The sequence below is a fragment of the Mirounga angustirostris genome, unplaced genomic scaffold (assembly GCF_029215605.1).
Source record: "Mirounga angustirostris isolate CCGP_5_RB_7025 unplaced genomic scaffold, mMirAng1.0.hap1 SCAF_1, whole genome shotgun sequence".
In the NCBI taxonomy this organism is placed as follows: Eukaryota; Metazoa; Chordata; class Mammalia; order Carnivora; family Phocidae; genus Mirounga; species Mirounga angustirostris.
This window is the reverse complement of record NW_026991709.1, coordinates 58,573,537-58,586,648: the sequence shown is the minus strand read 5'-3', so window position 1 is coordinate 58,586,648 and position 13,112 is coordinate 58,573,537. Positions and strand designations below refer to the sequence as shown.

The window sequence follows — 13,112 nt, the reverse complement described above, 5'->3', positions numbered from 1 at the left end:
CCTATTTTTAAACTTTGTATAAATGGAATCGAACAGTTATGTATTCCTTTTGTCTGGCTTCCTTTGCTTAACATTGCGTTTGTGAGATTTATCCATGTTGCCGGGTACAGCAATAGTTTGTACCTTTTTATTGTTGTGTAGTATTCCATCGGATGAATAGGACAATTATATATTTAGGACTTGGATTTATAATAAGTAGGAGTGAAATCACATTGTCAGTCTTTTCAAATTATAGAAATTGGTGGGTATAGTGAAATCTCATTATAGTTTTAATTTGTGTTTCTGATAGCCAGTAAGATTGTGTTTGGGGGATCATTTTGGATACCTTTTTTGGTAAAGTGTCTGTTCAAATCTCTTGCCTATTTTTTTTCCCAATGGGCTTGCCTTATTTATGTTTTTAAAAAACAGGTATAAAAATACTACTCGTCATTTCAAATAATTGATTTGTGGTTTGGTTGATTTTGTCCATTGTTGATTTGTTCTCTATTTCATTGTTTTATGCTTTTATTTCATTACTTCCTTTCACTTTCTTTGAGTTTTACTTCCTAACTTCTTAAAATGGACACTTAACACATTGATTTTCAGCCAGTCTTCCTTTCTAACATATACATTTGAAACTATGCATTTTCCTCTAAGCATTGCTTAGTTGCATCCCAGAAGTTTGGATATGTCATATTTTCATTATCACTCATTCAGAATATTTTCTAATTTTCATGGTTATTATTTTTTTGACTCATAAGTTATTTAGAAGTAGACTACTTAATTTCCAAACATTTGGGGGTTTTACAGACATAATTTTGTAGTTGATTTCTGTCTCAATTCCATATACAAGATTTCAATTCTTTTAAATTTATCAAGATATGCATTAGAACTTGGCAACCTTGGTAAATGTTGCATGTGCATTTGAAAAGTTTAAGCATTCTATCATTTTGAGATACAGTTTCCTAAGTACATTAGTTAGTTCAAGCTTGTTGATCTTGTTCATCTGCTTTTTATATCTCAAAGGGCCAAATAGTAAATATTTTAGGCTTATAGGCCATAATGTCTCCATACCAACTACTCACCTTTGCCATTGTAGTGTGAAAGCCCCCAGAGACAATACGTAAATGAATGGGTAGGGCTGCGTTCTTATAAAACTCTAGTTACAAAACCCAGCGGCCAGTTTCTGGGCCATAGTTCACCAATGCCTGTTCTATCTAATTACTATATATATATAAATATGTTTTGGTCTGTTTATTCTTTTAGCTATAGAGAAATCTCCACAGAGATTGTGAGTTAGTCCAATTCTTCTTTCACTCTGAAAATTTTTCTTTGTATATTACAAAGTGATATTACTAGGTACATACAAATTTAGAACTTAAATTTGCTTTCCTGGTGAATGAGTCTTTTAGAAATATGAACTGTCCCTTTATCTCTAATAATGCTTCTTGCATTAAGGAATATCTTGTATAATATGATATATATACTACATCAACTTTCTTTTGGTTTACTATCCTTTTATTTACATTTATATATTCTTTTACTTAGGGTTGTACTCTATTAAGCAACACATACTTAGTTTCCTTTTTTTTTCTAAATCCCATTGACATTCTTAGTCTTTTTCTTGGCATATTTGAGTCTATTTATGTTTTATATATATATATATATATTTTTTTTTATTCCATTGGGTAAATATAAACATTGACTCCCCTTCTGAGACTCTTCACTCTCTGTTCCAAAGCTCTAGTGAGAGGTCCAGGTCAAAATTATTTTCTCAGTTTTTGCTCCTGAGACCGCCTCATTTTTTCCTCAGAAAGCCTATTTGTTCCAGTGAAGCTGAGTCTGGACCTATGGGCACAGAGACTTGGATACACAAACTTGTGCACATGCGGGGGCTAGTCTCTACCCTCAGCAGTACCTAGACTCATTGGTGCCAAGATTCTTGCCTATAAGAAGCCAGAGCCACAGAAGGGTGGGTGATAATGGGGACAGCAGCCAAGAGCTTACCTGTTTTTTCTTATTGATTTGTAGGAGTTCTTTATATATTCTGCTATGAACCCTTTATAGTTATATGTGCTGTCTTTTAGTCTATGGCTTGTCCTTTTGTTCTCTTACTGATACATTTTGATGAGTACAAATTCTAATTTTAATAAACCAATTTAATGATATTTTCTTTTAAAATTTACTTAAAACACTGAGAGAGGCAGAAGTGGTCTGAACCCTTGAGAAGCCTTGATCTTAGAAGAGAATGGGGCAGAAAGTCCCTGAACTGTCTGGCCTTATTAAGGAATGACCTTTCTGTTTAAATTTTCACACAGGTTTATGCAATATTTTACAAGAGTAACCTCTGGAAAAGAACAGATCTCTTGGAGACCATTCCCCCAACTGAATTTATTATATGTATGTTTAATACAAACAATATGAGATGAGTTCAAAAACAACTGATTTTGTTTTAAAGGATGGTAGTGCGAGAAGGAGGAAATAGTCATTAGTTGTTGCACAAAGGACAAAGCCATATGACACTATTTTCTACCTGTATACATTCTTAACTTGGAAGGAGAAACCTGGACTAGCAATAAGGACAAGAAAATAGGTTAAGGTCTTCCTCAGAAGAAAAATAAAACTTCCTTCAGGAGAGTGGTACTGACGCATAATACAAAAGTACCCAGTCACCAGGGCCTCTTGCTTGGACTACAGGCAGGCAGGGTCTGTGAGGTCTGTGAGGTCTGTGAGGACACAGACCCCTGAGAATAGACATGCCTCTGAGGCCAGGCACTGTTCCCCTCTGCACCAGTCCCTACTGCTTCCCTATTGCACAGATTACAGTCCTGCTGCCCAGCTGTGAGCAGGACTGGTCAGAAGGTGCTAAGACAATATGCCAAGTGGCTAATTTCCTTCTTGAGTGCTGACTTGGCAGAAGGGAGACTGGACTGAGCATGTGCAGACAAATGAATTGAGAAAGGCCACAAGACGTCCTGCTTACTGTAGCTGGAAGTGCGTGATCTTGGTAACCAGCAGTTTGTACTGGGCGCCCAGTGGAGCCATGGAGGTGACATCTACAATTACCAGTTGCTCCAGAGGTCCTGTTTCATTGGTTGCCTCTGAGGGACACAAGGTGCGGCTTACTTCCTGGTAGTTGTAACTCCTCTGGTATCTGTAGCAGTGGATGGAAAGAAAAACAAGCAAGAACAAAAGAGAGACTCGGTGAACAAGCAAGGGAAAAAAAAGCCAATCTTATTTCATTTCTCTCCAAATTTGTTTTCAAGTCCTTATGTTTTAAATTTCAGACTGGACCTATGATAGTGATTGAGTCTTGGGCATAGGCTTGTGTGATGTAATAACGGGGACTTGAGGACTCTTCAGTGCTGGCCAGTTCACTTTGATTTTGTCTATATTATGTTACACCATCTTCCTAATTCAATGAGGAAAAAAATACCAAATATTGAAGGGGAAATTGTGCTGATAAAACAACCAGTTGATTTCATATTTCCACTTTTTAAGCTTTTGCTAAATGGAACATAAAAAAAAAAAAAAAAAAAAAAAGCCCCAGAGCCCAAGTCAAGGCTATGAGAGTTACTATTTCAATCCTCAAATTACTCAGCCACTAAAAATGAGTTAAAGCCATACTATGTACCTATGTCTGAATGCCTTCTGGTTTTTTTCTTAGTAGTGCAATAGTACCTTATACAGTTTCTCCTGCAAAAGTATAAACTACATGAGGGCAGGGATTTTGTTTTCCTCTCCCCCCACTGCTGTATCCCTAGTTTCTAGCATTTATTTAGTAGCACTTAAATGCTATAGAATGAAGGATACACACTCTGCGGGCATTTTGAAGAATGGAGGTATTACTCATTTACACTGACTCTTGAACCTAGCCCTGTCCTCAGTGGATGATCCACTAACCAAGAGCTACAGAATATTCTGGATAGAATTAAAATGCTTAAAGTTCTTCCAGGTGCTACACATCTAGGTAGAGTGCTTATCTGAATTCAAAGAGTCAGGGTGCCAGGGTGGTTTAGCTGGTTGAGCATCTGATTCTTGATCTCAGCTCAGGTCTTGATTTCAGGGTTGTGAGTTCAAGCTCCACATTTGGCTCCATGCCCAGTGTACTTAAAAGACAAAAACAGAGGATGGAAACTGAACAGACTTGGACAGGTTGGGCTATGTGCTATGACCATTATTTGCACTTAGGATACATATGATGTCAACATTCCAAAAGTCTGATTTCTCCTTTTACTAGGGAAAACACCAATTAAGGTCTAGGTCATTGAAAGAAAACAAATGTAGCGAAGTTGTCCAGGAGAAGATCCACTTACAGTCCTTGGAAGAGCAGAGGAACCTGCCAGGACAGCACCCCTTTCTGCTGGCGAACCACGACGAGGACTGGGTAGTCGAGGTTCTCTGAGGAACTATTCACATACACCCGAACAGCATTCACCTGTGAGCCAGGGCAGAGAGAGAAGGTAAGGCAAATCACACATGCACCTACATGCACACACACACACACACATCATAGCTGCCACCGGACGTGATCTTCAGTGAAACAAGATTCTGGAGGTTTCAAATGGCAGGCTGAGGAGTTCGCATTGGGCAGTCAATACAAGGTTTTGAAAAAGAAAGATATTGATATCTCTTCTCATTTGAATATAAATGGTACAGGTACAAATGTCTTCAAAAAAACAAAAAACACAAAACACAAAACCTACAAGCTCCTCAATTTCTGACAGATTTTCATTTTGGTTTCGAAAATCATTCTCTGCTTCAAACCAAAGTGTTATTGTCATGTTTTATTAAAGCCTAGCAGATGGCCTGATGCTCCCCTAGCAACAGATACCATAGGGGCCGAGTATTCTTCTCTTTGTCCTGCTCCAAGGCATAAATCAGTCCCTGACACAAAATGCTTTTCTACATCAGCAGCTCCATGGCTCCTTCTGAATACACAGATCAACCCCAAGGATTTAACACTTTCAAGGCTGTTTTAAAGACAGAAAATTGAACTGTGGCCCTGGATCTAGATGGTTCTGGTGTTTTCCTTCATTTTGTATAATACCATAGACTACATGGAAAGAACAAAATAGAAAAAAGACATGTTAAGAAAGAAAGAGTAAAACCTGACCTTTCACGTGAGATTTCCCCTCCTGCTGTTTTAAAACCTTAGTATTCTCTTGAAAACTTCTTTATTAGGGGGAAGAAATGAAACAAGAAAATCTTGCAGTTAAACCCTGAAAGGTCTATCTATACATGTTCAAAATGGAAACAGAGGAAACAGAACCACATGGATATCATATAATTACTATTTGGTTCTCTTATATCATTCTTCATTAAACCAGTTTGCTTTTTTTAATGTTGAAACAATCCAAGAGTAATTTATTAATTTGATAAGAAGCACTTGCTCATGAAGGGAACATTTTCTTGTGCCTAAACTCTACTACGCTGCAGCTGATAATTGCCAACACCCTACCTCTAGTGCAGACCTTTTCCCTAAGTTCTGGATGTTCCACTAGTACCTCAAATTCTACCTGTCAGAAATGGAATCTATCACTCTCTTCGCTCTTAACTTTAATTTCTTCTGAATTTCCTTGCTTATTGAAAGGCCTCACCAGGAAGCTATTTCATCTAATGAGAACTGTTAGATGAGAGTCATCCTTGATTCCTACTCCTTTAGCCTTCTCAGTCGATGGGTCATTCATTGAGTTCTACTGCTTCTATGTCCTTCATACTGTCTGTATCCAGACCTTCCCCTCCACCCACAATGATGTCCTCACCATTCTCATAGTTCATCTCCTCATTGACAGGACCTGATCCAGTCTTCTTAACCCCAGGGCTATGTCCCCTCAGATGTCAATTTCATCTGGGCATTGTCCTACAGGGCAAGGCCTTCAGCAGCTCTGGGAATTTTCAGATTTACTCTAATACCTGGACTTGCGATTGGCATCTTAAGTGGGGGGGTGGGCAGTCTTGTGGGGCTGAGCCCTTAACCTATGAGATCTGATGCTAAAACCAGGTAGAACTGAACTGACTGCAGGACACCCAGCTGGTGTCACAGAATTACTTGATGTGTAGAAAACCCACACATCTGGTATCAGAAGTGTCGAGTGTGAGCAGAAGAAAATGGAAGTGAGTTTTTCCTATAGACAGCCACCAAGCATTTTTTTCATGTAGTCCAATTTATTATTTTTGTTCTTGGACACTTCTTCCATTGCTCTTTAATATAGAGATATAGGGATGCCTTGGTGGCTCAGTCAGTTAAACGTATGCCTTCAGCTCAGGTCATGATCCCAGGGTCCTGGGATTGAGTCCCGCATCGGGCTCCTCCTTGCCCAGTGAGGAACCTGCATCTGCCTCTGCCTCTGCCTGCCATTCCCTCTGCTTGTGCATGTGCTCTCTCTCTCTTTGACAAATAAATAAATAAAATCTTAAAAAAAAAATAGAGATATAATTCACACACCACACAACTCACTCTTAAAGGGTACAATTCAGCAGTTTTTAATATATTCACAGAGATGTACAACTATCACCACATCTAATTCCAGAATATTTTCATCACTCCAGAAAGAAGCCCTGTACCCATTAGCAGTCATTCCTCATTCCCTCCTTCCCTTAATCCCTGGTAACCAGTAATCTAATTTTGTCTCTGAACTGACCCATTCTGGACATTTCATACAAATGGAATAGTATATGCCCTTTTGTTTTTGGCTTATTTCATTTAGCATAATGTTTTCAAGATTCTTCCAAGTTGTAGCATTTCTTTTTATTGCTAAACAATATTCCATTGTATGCACGCACCACATTTGTTTATGTATTATTCAGTTTATGGACATTTTGGTTTTTGCCACTCTTTGGCTGTTACAAACAATGCTGCTATGAACATTTATATACAAGTTTTGGTGTGAATATGTTTTAAATTCTTTCAAGTGTATACCTAGGAGTAGAATTATTGCGGGACATGGTAACTCTATGTTTAACTTTTTGAGGAACTGCCAAAATGTTTTCTAAAGAGATTAATCTTTTTACATTCTAGCAATTTACATTACTGGTAATATAGAGGGGTTTCAATTTCCCCACATCCTTGTCAACACTTGTTGATTATTACAGTTCTAGTTGGTGTGAAGTGGTATCTTGCTGTGAATCATACAGTATTTTAACTCTTTACCTGCCTGGCTCTTTTAGGGAGCTGTAAACTTCATCTTTGGTGTCCCTAGTGTTGACAAAACATGTTAGTTTGGAAGCAAGCTCACTTCTGCACTTCATAATACAAACACTCACCAGCATTATGCAGCACGTGGTGTGAGAGCACCCTTGTAGTCTGGCTTAAATCTGCAGCAGTCAGAACTGAGGTAAAACCTAAGGAAAGCTGTGAACTAAGGCAAGCTTCCTCTTTAGCTCGTCCACTCTCTTTTCTTTACCTAGGCTTGCAGCTTCCTTCTCCCTTCTTAAGTACTTAGTGCCAGAAGGGATTTCCCTCCATTTTGTTTCCCCACACTTAAAGAGAGTGAATCTCAAAGGTTAGTGTGCTTTTTGGCATTCGGATCCTCAAGCTCACCCCTAGCATTTCTGATTCAGCAGATCAAGAAGAGAACCTCAAAATACGCATGCTTACCAAGCATGCTGCAGGGTTCTGATGCACATGGATTGCAGCCTGTACTGTTCCAATGGAACCAGCTAGCAGATGACCCCATTTGTCAGCAACTTGCCAACTGCCCATTATTATGACGTGCACAACCATGACACCACCAAATGTCACGAGTATGTCTGGAAGCTGGTGTCTAATGGGGCAGAAACTGGGCTAGTAGGAAGGAGATCTGTAGGGAGCAGAACAGATATATCACCACCATATCACCCCACTCACTGCTCATTGCCACACCTAATTTTATTCCTTGTCTGGCTCTTATAATCCATTTACTTTTGTATTATTTAATAATGGTCTTACTAATTACAATAAAAACAAACTCAGAGATACTGACATAATAAATTGCAGAAAAATATATTAAAGCAGGAGATAGAAACACTGGGTAGTTTTTTTTGACACAAATGCATTGCCCCCAGGAAAGGATAAAGAGTCCTGTTCAAATTTTGCTTTGCTTTTTCAGAGGCTAATGTGCAACTGAGAAAATTGGATTACATTTGCCGCAGTGAAGTAAGCCCTGTAAAGGCAAAACTCAATGAGGGACCGAGTATTGACCATGCATGATAAATTTGACACCTTGTAACAGACCGTTCTTAAGAGCCAAGATTTTCCCTCCTGTGGCTTCTTCCTGTTGTCCTGAACACTTTGTAGTCCCCCCGACCTTGCCCATGTGGGGATATGTTCCAAGACTGCCAGTGGTTGCCTGAAACTGCAGATAATACCAAACCCTATATATACCATATTTTTTCCACACATACATACCTATGATGAAGTTTAATTTATTCATTAGGCATAGTAAGGTATGAATAACTATACCTGATAATAAAATAGAACAATATAGTGTAATAAAAGTTCTTGAATGTGGTCTCTCTCTCTCTCTCAAAATATCATACTGTACTCACCCTTCTTGTGATGATGTGAGAGGCTAAAATGCCTATGTGATGAGATGAAGCAAGGTGACAGATGTAGGCATTGTGACGCAGTATTAGCCTACTATTGACCTTCCGACCATATGTCAGAAGGAGGATCATCTGCTTCTGGGCTGTGGTTGTCCATGGGTAACTGAAATTGTGGAAAGTGAAACCACGGATAAGGGATATATGACTGCTGTACATATATCTTATTTTCTTTCTATGTTTATTATAAGCAAGGAGTTGTGTTATAGATAAGAGAGAAGAATTATTTAAGTACTCCCATTTCTGATATTATATAGATCACAATTATGAAAGGTCTTAAAGCTTCGAGACTCACTTTTTAATCTGTTGGAATGTGTCAGTAGGGAAAAGTTCAAAATTATAAGTAATATAATTCTGTTGCATAAAGAGGATGAAAACGAGTTTCATTTAAAATCTGGTTTCGTTTTGCTAAATTAATGAGGCTGTAGGCTCTATTAGTTGGAACATCAGATTATAAATCGGAGATTATTGGCTTCCATTATTAAGCACAGCACTGTTTTCCCATGTGATCTTGAAAAACTGAGTCTCCCTGTAAAATAGCTAAAATAGTATTTGCTTTTCCTAATATTTACAGTTTAATAACTGTGTTATGTTCACTAAGTGTATATCTTGGGAGTGTTCAGGTTATTTGGTCCTTCCTTCCTTCTCTCCCTCTTTCCACCCTTTCCTGCTACCCTTCCATGCTCCTTCCATCATGCATCAAAGATTCACTGAGTTAAGGGAGGTGCTGCAGGCACACTAAAGGCAGCCCTGTCCTTGAGGAACTCACGATCTAGTCAGAGACAAATGATGTTATTACCAACAGCATAACATGATGGTATTGTGGTAGCAACGTGAGCAAGTCCTGTGGGTACATAGAGGACAAAGTGGCTACCCGTGTGGGGGAGTCAAGCAAAACAGCACAGAAGCTGGTCCGTCATTTCCCAAATTATAGTTAAGATGGACTTGTCCACATAGGTCCTGTCATTGCCTGCCTGGTGCACATGACCTTAACTCATTAGAGAAACTTGTATCTGGAAAGGTGCTCAAGAAGGTCATCTAGTCCAAAGGTTCTATTTACAGACGAGGAGCCCAAGACGCAGAGGTGATGTGACGTCCCCAAGGATACTCAGCTATGGCAGAATCATGACTGGAAACCAAGCTTCTTGCAGCCCAGTTTGCACACAATGCTTGGTCAGATCGCGCTATCACCACTATTTTGAATCCCTGACTCCCCTGAACACCACTATGGATATAGGCTTCTCCTACTACTTCACTGTGAAATCAAGAAACTATATAAACACCATGAATGAAGGAGAGAGACAAGCCATAGAATAGGATATGTTACTTGTACAAAAAAAACAGACGAAGTATCAATATCTTGAATATGTAAAGAGTCCTTAAAACTCATAGAAAAACACAACCCAATAGAAAAATAGGTAACTGCAGAGATGACGAATGACCAAAGAAAAGATGGGAAAAGATGTTCAGCTCTTTACACTCATCAGAAAGGTAAAACCTCAAAAGTATGACAATACCACATTTGCAAGGATGCAGAGAAACAGGAACTCTTTCACATTGCTTATCAAAATGTTATTTAGTACAACCACTTCGGAGGGCAAGTTGGCAATCTCTACTAAAGCTGAAGATGAGTTCACATTACATTCCAGCATTTCCAATAAGTTTATACACAAGAATATGCACCGGGAATGATGAACAAGAATGAAAGGAATAAGCTACAATATGGGCTGATACAGATCACTCTGAAGAAGACAAATTGAAAAAAAGAGCAAGTTGCTGAAAGATACATACTGCATGATCTCATTTACATAAACTTTGTAAACAAGCAAACCCAAACTATCCATCTATCTATCATCCATCTGTAGTAAGATATACATACACAGAAGTGATAAACACCAAACTGAAGATAATTGTTTTCAAAAGCTTTGAAGGATCTGAGACTTTACCCCAGTTGCCACAGTTTCATTGATCCTGATGGAAGACAGACTTCTTGGGTTAGGGACAAAGGACTTTATTCCTCTTGTCACAGCAAGCGGCTTGAGCATCAGCATGTTTGCATCAGTTCCCCTTGCTGCCAAATACCATGAAGGTGATGTGAATGGGCCCAGATAGCTGCCTACATACATACAGTGGGTTGCAAGACAGAAGAGAAACTGTGAGCTTAGGGAACACATATCTTTTATAATGGGCTGTAAACCTGCCTTACTTTTGCTCCAGAGACGGATGCTGTCTCTATCATCTGAGGCTGTTTGCTATACAAATATTCTTAAAACGATAGTATTAGAAAAAAAATTCAGTCAGTGTCTTCCTATAAGATGTGCAGGAATCAAGAGACCCATGAAAAGCTATCTCCCCAAAATGGTTACTTTGGGGGATGAAGGACATCCCAGGACAGTTCTAGATTCTAGCTACTTTAGGAAGAACTTTGTTCATTCAATAAGTATTTGGAGCATTGGGTGTTGTACGCAAACAATGAGTCATGGAACACTACATCAAAAACTAATGATGTAATAACGTATGGTGATTAACATAACATAAAAAAATAAAATTAAAAAAAATAGAAACAAGAGAAAAAAAAGAAAAAAATATTTGGCTCCCTATCCTGTGCCAGGCATTTTTTCTGGCACGGGAGATATATTACTAAGCTATGTGGACATAGTCTGTCCTCACTGAGATCACAGGTTTGCACATGATATACCAATTAAATAAGGAATTACGTTAGCATTCAAGTTCCTGTGGCAATGCATGGCATAGGGTGGGGGCAAATAGGGAATTCTAATGGTCTTTTTGTTTCTTAAGCTGAGTAGTGGGTACATAGGGATTTGTTACATTATTTTCTATACTTGTTTATATATCTAAAATATTACATTATAATAATAAAAAGGAAGCCATGATGCACTGGCCTTTCTGTTTTGTCCATTTCTGAGTGACAACCCTCATTTTGTGTAGTCTTTTTGTTGTTCAGGGACGTGGCAAACACTTAAGTTTCCAAAGCACTCTTATTGCTCTCCTGGTTTATTTTGCTATAGTCTATCCTTATTTTGGTGCTTGACCTGCTTATGCTAACTTCATCGATTACAATCTCACTCTCCGTCTTTCTCTCCTTCTCTCCCTCTCTCTCTCAGACAGCAGCAGAACTTTGCATTGTCTTTGGTCTAATTAAGATGGCTCATATCCCCACTGCTCTACCCAGAAAAGAAATGTGGTCAGGGACCCAGATGAAGCTAGTACTGCACTGACTAGTAAGGTGCTAGCCTAGATTCTGCATTAGGTATATGAGTTTCCTAGGGCTGCCATAACAAAGTACCACAAACTGGGTGGCTTAAAACAACAGAAATGTATTCTCTCAGAGTTCTGGAGGCCAGAAGTCTGAAATCAAGATGTCAGCCAGGCCACACTTCCTCTGGAATTCTGGACAGAGTCCTTTCTTGCCTCTTCTTAGTTTTTGGTGGTAACCATCAATGCTTAGTACTCCTTGGTTTACAACTGCATCACTCCAATCTCTGCCTGTTGTCGCATTGTGTTCTCTCTGTGTGTCTCTGTTTCACATGCTGACCTCCTTTCTGTGCATGTCTGTATCCAAATTTTCCTCTTCTTGTAAGGACTTCAGTCACACTGGATTAGGGCCCACCTTAATGACCTTATCTTAGCTTGATTATAGCTGCAAAGACTCTACTTCCAAATAAGGCCACATTCATAGATTCCAGGGATTAGGATTTCAACATATATTCTGGGGGAACATAAATCAACCCAAACAACATTAGATTTGTAGGATTTTTAAGCACTAAAGTCATTCTCCTAGACTCTAAACCTCTCCCAGACCATCAACTTACCTCCAACTTGTACCCACCTGCCAAGACCCTTCCTGTTGAGTGAAGCAAGCCTGCTGGGAGGGTCTATTATGTGGCATTGTAGGAAAACAGCTGTCCCTGAGCAAAGGGGCCTTGCAGTTCTGAATCCCTTTCTTATTAGAGGCTAGAAAGTCCTATTAAATGAAGCATTCATCCCCAAATTTTCATAACTACTGTAAGGAATGGAGTTAGTTCAATCACAGGTTATACCTTTTTTTTTTTTTTTTAAAGAGATAAGCATTAAAATAATTCCTATAGTTATTGATGTAACTGTTTAAAATTCCCTCTGCCTGGGACCCCTGGGTGGCTCAGTCAGTTAAGAGTCTGCCTTCAGCTCAGGTCATGATCCCAGGGTCCTGGGATCGAGTCCCGCATCGGGCTCCCTGCTCAGTGGGGAGGCTGCTTCTCTCTCTGCCTGCCGCTCCCCCTGCTTGTAGTCTCATGTTCTCTTGCTCTCTCTCTCTCTCTGGCAAATAAATAAATAAAATCCTAAAAAAATAAATAAAAAATAAAATTCTCTCTGCCTGATTCAGCCTTAGAAAACCACCTTCTGTAAATTTACGCCATAATGAAGAAAACTATGTAGACCTAGATTTTATGTCTGGCACTAACACTATCTGGGTGACCTTGGACAAATCCCTTAAATTCTCTGGACCTCCGTTTCCTCAACTGTAGAATGGGAATAGTAACACCCAGACT

The 13,112-nt window shown here is 39.1% G+C and overlaps 1 protein-coding gene across 1 annotated transcript in view; it reads right to left on the bottom strand.

Annotated features, from left to right (window-relative positions):
- SIDT1 (SID1 transmembrane family member 1) overlaps window positions 1–13,112 on the bottom strand; it is a 91,737-nt gene that overhangs the window by 60,220 nt on the left and 18,405 nt on the right. The window contains exons 2-3 of the mRNA XM_045902886.3: window positions 4,296–4,417; window positions 2,963–3,133 (exon numbers count right to left, since the gene is read on the bottom strand). Of these exons, the coding sequence (XP_045758842.1) occupies window positions 2,963–3,133; window positions 4,296–4,417 (293 nt within the window). The remainder of the gene's footprint in view (window positions 1–2,962; window positions 3,134–4,295; window positions 4,418–13,112) is intronic.